Source organism: Poecilia latipinna, unplaced genomic scaffold (genome assembly GCF_001443285.1).
Source record: "Poecilia latipinna isolate Pla-1442-1.1 unplaced genomic scaffold, P_latipinna-1.0 Scaffold2, whole genome shotgun sequence".
Taxonomy (NCBI): Eukaryota; Metazoa; Chordata; class Actinopteri; order Cyprinodontiformes; family Poeciliidae; genus Poecilia; species Poecilia latipinna.
In genome coordinates this window covers 739563-746609 of record NW_015112618.1, presented here as the reverse complement: position 1 = coordinate 746609, position 7047 = coordinate 739563, and the positions used below count along the sequence as shown (strand labels likewise).

At 38.3% G+C, this 7047-nt stretch overlaps 1 protein-coding gene across 2 annotated transcripts in view; it reads right to left on the bottom strand.

Moving 5' to 3' along the window:
- Nucleotides 1-447: 447 nt before the first annotated feature.
- Nucleotides 448-7047, bottom strand: part of pfn2b (profilin 2b) — an 11561-nt gene continuing 4961 nt past the window's right edge. The window contains exons 2-3 of one of the 2 annotated variants that reach the window (XM_015041602.1): nt 5128-5320; nt 448-846 (exon numbers count right to left, since the gene is read on the bottom strand). In XM_015041602.1, the coding sequence (XP_014897088.1) occupies nt 749-846; nt 5128-5320 (291 nt within the window). In that variant the 3' untranslated portion in view covers nt 448-748. Of the gene's footprint in view, nt 847-1082; nt 1262-5127; nt 5321-7047 lie in introns of those variants that run through there. The other variant, XM_015041680.1, reaches the window with a different exon arrangement.

Here is a 7047-nt window from a genome sequence, read left to right as displayed (position 1 = left end):
AAGTTTGTGATGCCGGGGTGGGAAGGGGGGATGGGGAGGACTAACTGCATCTGGATGTCATGAACTGGACTGATCCCAACCTCACTTCTATCAAAACTGATTCTGGACATTACAGCGACTCTGCCAGGAGAGGTGGGTAGTGTTCAAGAAAAGGTCAGATATGATTTAGTGTTGTCTGATTTAAGCCAAAATAATGGGGGGGAGCTAAATAATTTGGCAAGGAGGAGGTTAGTGTGGCGTTTGTTGAGGATAACATGTAGACAGTCTCCCCTCCTGGACATGGAGGAAATAAAGGAAGACATGACGAGCTTGGTTAGAGCTCAAACGCTCCAAAGGCATAGGCTGCTCAAGGAGGGAGTGTGTGTGATCTGAGAGGATTTAGTGGTGGGTACCATAAAACACAAAAGCAAGGATAGTTTACAAATTGATGCTATAGCTTTCTTTGTCTAAGTTCTGCCAAAAAATGTTTTATTTTTTTGCTGGTCTTGGTAAAGTACAGATTTGTCATGACATCCTGTTTAGCAACATGCTCATTTTTACTATGTATCAACATAAGAGTGCTTGAAAGGAGATGAGAATACACAGAGCGAATGAGGGAAGAGGTTCGAGGATAAATGGGGAGGGAGGAAAGAAATGGGGGGAGGGGGGAGAAAAGGCAGAAAAACAAACTACAAACTAGGACTGGAAGTAGTGTCAAATCCAACAGGGTGGCAAGGGTGAACTGCTAGGTAGCTGGTTACAGGTTGCTTTAGTAGCCGGCCTTCCTCAGGTAGTCCGCCATCTCAAATGCTTTCTTGTTGAGCTGTCCTCCATGGACACCCTCTTTTCCCATGACAAGAACCAATACTGGAGTACACAAAAGGACAAAAAAAAAATTGAAGCAGCATGATGAGAGCAGGGATGGGAAAATAACACTTTGTTCTACCTCTGATAAATATGAGACTATACTGCTGAGGCTGGGTCTGAGCCCTGCACCATTAAATGCTCCTGGGGGGGGTTATTTGGTGAGACTGCCTGTGTATGGTGTGTGTGTGATGGAGGGGATGCGAGCTTGACAGAAACCTTTTTTGTCCTTTTGAGCTTTGCTTTTTTTTTTTGTTTTGTGTTTTTTCCCCTTTTAATTTTTTTCCTCCCTCTAGTACACCACAAAAGCTACTTCTAATCTAAAACCCTGAATCCCTCAAGTATTTTGCCATCGAGTATGCCTTCTTATTCAATCCGCCTCCATGGACCCCTTCTTTGCCCATTACCAAGACCAAGACTGAAAGAAAAGAGACAGAAGGAACATTTAGAAGGGATGTTGAGATCACACAGGTGAAGAGAAAAAACAAGCAGAGCCAAAAAGCAGCAAGCAAGACGAACACGAAGAAAGAACCGCACGAAAAGCTGTGCAGTGCCTTTGGTTGGAAGGTTGTAGGGAGGGAGAAACCATCATTTTCTTATCAGTGCTGCTGGTGATGAGACGTATCACTACAATCAGACAGAGTGAGTAGGACATGATTAAAGATATGTTGCATGCAACCTGTTTAACAGTGTACTTTTTCGTTAGGACGAGAACAAGCGGAAGCATAGAGCAGCAGGTCTGTGCAAGGCCTAATTAAACCTCAGCATTTTCACAAGGAGTTTAAGTGACCCATTTTGTTTAAGAATGGTGCTTCAAGGGAAATGTCTGAGTATAAAAGGCCAATTCAAATTAAAACAGTTATAAAGGCAGTATTATGCATTTTCAAGCCACAGTGCTATTTTATAGCACAATCAAGTAACTGTTAACTTCAGTTATAAAAAATGCTGTATATCAAGTATGGCTTAAAAAATTTTGGACTTTGTAATTTGCCGTCTTTAAATTGAACCTCTGCCTACGTTCTACTCCACCTTCCAGAAGTCATAACAGCACACCTCCTTTAACATTTTTACCAGCATTGTATGCAATAGTACCCTGAGCTCCACAGATGCACAGTTCTACTAGGTGTTTACTAATTGCTACCAGCTAGTCTGAAGGAGCCGTGGGAGGATGCTCTGTGAGGTGGAAGATCGGAAAGTTCCGGACAGAAGCCTCACCTCAAATGAGATTAACTGATTCCTCAACACGCATGAAAAACTCAAGGCAATTCTCCAGGTGTCTTTTTGATGAGAACATTGCAACATATACTGCCCCTTTAAGAAACTAGAGATTTTGTGATTAAAGTGGTCCATGTTACTTACTAGGTACAAGTTAGTTATTACTTCATTTTTTATGTTTATTTTTGCCAAATATCCATGCACACTGCACTAATAGAGCTGCATACAAACTGAGCCAATTCAGTCAAGGATCTCAAAGTACATTAAGAAATGGTAGAGTTTAGAATCCAACATTGTGAACAGACAAATGTTAATATTTGCTGAAGCTGAACCAAAGCGAAAAATGTTATGAATTCTGGATGAAACTGGAGCATTAAAAATGGTGGTTTCATTGTTGTTAATGATTAGCAAGAAATGTTGGCATGTTTTCCCAAACATGCCAAAATACTATTCCACAATACTTCTACATTTCCTAAAACAAATGACTTTCCAATTAAACTTTAGAAATAGGAGTTTGTCTCGAGAACCTAGAACAACAAATTTATCACATTTTTATCACTTAGTTAAATTAAACACATTGCCCATTTGGGTCTTGGTGCTAAACACAGCTGTCTGCTATATTAATTACACCAGCAGCAGGGAAGAGAATGAAGCTTCTCACCAACATCACCAAAGACACATGCATGTAGCAGCATGCTTAAGGTACCTCTCCTCAATACATGTGGGCACTGTGAAGCACCCAAAGCCTTGCACAGGGGAACAGTTACTTTTTAGAGTGGGCTGTGTTAACCAGAAAAGCAGACATCGCATGCAGTTCATGGAGGCTTAAGGAAATCCTCCTCCAGAAAAGGTGGTCAGTGCATAGAAAAGAGAAATGTTTTTTCTCACCTGAAAGCATTAACAGTAGAGGAAATGGTGCAACATGGGTTCAAACAGACAACATAGAAACCGCCATGACAGACAAGTCCATAAAGGCATCTTGAATTAATTAGAGGCAACTATTTTATGCAGAATGTTTAAAAAAAAGGGGCAATAGAGAAGACCTGTTAATTTAGTAATCATTTAAGTTCACTTAAAATAGGCTACAGTCTTTGACACTAATGCTAACCAGTTTTAGTCATCACCACTACCCTAATCGGCAGACTGTTTATTTATCCAAAGACAAGTTTAAATTCTGAGTCATGAGACAAAAATCATGTACCTTTGTTTTGAGCATCAGACATGCAGTTCAAAAGGTTCACAGCTTAGATGTGCAAATATCAATTTGATATTTAACCCGTTTAATCCCACGCGCAACAACTGTTGTCAGACTTTTTTTTTTTTTTTTTTAAACTTCTGCAGAGTTTCCCCCAGAAAACTTGATAAGCCCAGTGGTAAGGCCTTAATGGAGTCGAAAACTGTTTAACATGACAGAAAATTATGAAAATATCACTAGGTAATTATGAGCTATTGGAAGACATTAGCAATACCCAAGGCAAGCAAAAAATAAAAATTATATATATACATATATATATATATATATATATATATATATATGAACTGCGGAAAAACCCTTTTCTAGAAGCTCTGGTTTAAGCTTGCTTTTGGTAGCTAATTGAAGTTTCAAAATAGGAGCTTGTCTACTCCAAGTAATATCAATTTCATGTGGCTAGAGTAAATGGTCACATGACCAAGACCTCTTTACTTCCTGTAGGTACTCCTGGAGATAAATGTCTGTCTTAGACTTGTACAACAGGAAGTCAATAAAATGCTTTAATAAACAAAGCAGAATATATTGTAAATAAGTAGTCATCTACTGATATGACAATTTTGTCCCTGCATGCATCTTTTAATAATTAGAGTAAATGTAAGCATGGCAACAACTATTGTCACTACAAACATACAACAGAGACAGCACTATGCTAGGTGTCAATGGTTTTGTCATTTATTCAATATATGTCCCCTTCCCCCCCCACACACACAGCTCAAAACTGTCTGATGTTTTAAATCTTCTAGACCTGATAGAACCTAAAAATGTCTTCTACACCACTGTTATTCCCACAGTTGAAAAAAAAAGAGACCCCACCCTGTCCCAAACAGGTAATCATTTCCACAAAGTGGAATGGCAAAGTGGCCTATGCACCGAATGACTGCTATAAGATGAAGCCATGTTTCCAGCTAGCTTAGGACAGACAGGGCCATGGTACAGTGCTTGGTCTGTTGGAACAAGGAGGAGTTCCTCCAGGATGCACATTTGTGCAGGATAACATTTTCACCTGACTTTGCTTCACTGATGAAATGACCAAATGAGGTTAAAGGTCACTTAGCACATTGAGACAATGCCATCTGCAAGATGTGGCATTTAATCTTTATGCATCTAAAACAGTTCTGAACATATTTGGAACCATCCCTCGTTATAACAAGTTATGCTTGACATTATTTTTATTTTTTTATACGTCACTAGGAACAATTGGTGGAGAGTGTAAAAACTAAATTTTTACTAGAACAACCAACATAAACTGATAAAATATAATGATTCATAAATATGTGTTAGGGAACACTTATTACACTTATTTTGCAGGGAAGATTTGGGATTAAACAGGTTAATTACACCTAAATAAACCTCAATGAAATATTTGGAAACTGACTAAATGACAATAATGGTTTAGATCAATCAAGAGAAAATTGGTTAAACATGTTCCTACTAAAAGCTGTGACATTATGAGGCACCACTAAATTCTATAAGAAAAATGTCCTTAGCCTACAGTAACGCATACATTCAGTTTAAATTTAATGTTAAGACAAAATGCCTTTCTATTCCAATAAACTTCTTAAGGTGCTACACAAAACATGTTGGAAAAACACATTTCTGCAGCAAGAACAGTTTCAGTACCGCTGTTCCCCCATCATAACAAAATTCCAAAGACAGGAAATCATACCTGTCATATATTGAGGAAAGGGTGCATTCAACACCTCCACAACATGCACTCACAACACAACTAAAGAAAATCTAGGAATACTAAATCAATGCAGACCGAAACAGAACTTTAATGCAGAAAATATGTAAACTATAGTTAATGTTGTACTCACCTTTGCCTGCTTTGCCTATAGCTATATTGTACGTTGGCTCTCCTGATTGACTCTTTGTCCGGACATCCATTGTCCAGTCCCCTTCATTTGTCAGGCTGTCTCTGAGTACTGAGCACTTTTTACTGCCTATGGTCAGCCCACTGGTGAAGAGACAATCCCGGTCCTTTCCTACCAACACGTCGATTTCTTCTGCCTAAAAAGAAAAATGTAAAGTAAATTTCTTTACTGTGACAGAGTTGATACAAGTTTTCAAACAGAAAACATTTTCTCAAGGAGACCTGATATTTAGATATTCAAGTCTTGAAATAATGTCACCTGTACTAAATTTGAATAAGGGCTAACAATAATGCTTTTATTTCCAATCCCGCAAGAGAAAGCACAAGAATTAAACACACACACACACACACACACACACACACACACACACACACACACACACACACACACACACACACACACACACACACAAAGAGAACCATGAAGTAAGGTCTGAGAAAATTAATAGCCAGATTAATTGGTAAAGTATTAAATCTTAGTGTAAACAGATAATCCTGGCTCCCAAGAACAAGAAGCTAGTCCCGCATAAAAATGGCAACTTTCAAAAAACTTAAACACCTCAAATCAAAAAGGTACAGGCCCAAAGTGCAAAGTCATGGCACTAGAGAGCTGCAGAGGGACAGGGAGGAAAAGAAGAAAAGAAATGTCTTGTTCAGATTACAATGAATACTTGCTGTAGAGACAGAGTTGATCAATTAATTAAACCAGAACTTCTGTTTTGCGATGTCAACTTGTCTCAGGCCAAAACCTTGTCTTTGAAATATAACATGTTTAAAAGGGGATTTAGGCATAACATGTTTTTTCTACTTTCAATTATTTACAATGACAGTAAAGCATATGAAAGATTTATATCTAATTTACCTGAAGACAGAAGTAATAACATGGAAAATATTCAAAATGTTTGAGTTCTGCAGTCTGATGGCTACATCACATCTGCAACTGTACACGTTAGTTACTTGGAATAACTTTTAGATTAAATGTGCAGGTTGTTTAATTTACAGATAAATCTTTCAAGTCCAGATAGATTTATATGCAGTTTGATAAAAATGTATAATATACATTTGATGACGTTTTAAAATTAGCATACAAGCGTCCGAGTACATATTATAACGACAAGCCCTATACATTGAAAGACGTCTAGAAGCGATTCTCCACTACAGGGGTGCTCAATACGTCGATCGCAGAAGGTTTTGAGTCGATCTCTGCAGTAGGTGACAAACTGAATGCCGCCAATAGGCTGAAACCTGCACGTCCTCTTCTGACGCACTGATCCAAAACATTTGTAACTTTATGAAAGAATAATAATAATCAAATTAATGATCTCAGTAATTATTGTTTCAACAAGGTGTTGCACAATTCGGTGCGTTTCAGTTCAATAAAAAAAAAAAGGCGACACAAAGATCGACTGACGAGCAGAGCAGCCGTTTAAATTAGCTAATCAACTTTCGCTGTGTTCAGGGAAGCGCTTATTAATAATCACGAAATAAATACCAAGCCTGAAAACCTAATATTATAACGGACTGAATGTCATGTTTTTAACGTAATCTCTGCTCGGCTTGCGGGGTGCAGGCGCCTGCCATGGCAACGGGTGTGCTTAAGCGACAGAGTAAAAAGGTACAATAGGTTTTGAGTTGATCACCTGTTCAGGTTATTTTACCTTTGTTTACCTTTGCTGTGGCGCATCACAGCCGCTGTAGTTTCTGAACGTTCAATAAAAGTTCATTGTTCAATAAATGATGAACGTTCAAACTTGGACTAATTACCCCGTTCGTTTGTCATTCACACCAAACATCAAATAGGACAAATATATTTCATTAAGTAACAAATGGCTTCTACCGCCATAATTATGTGAAATTAAGTTGT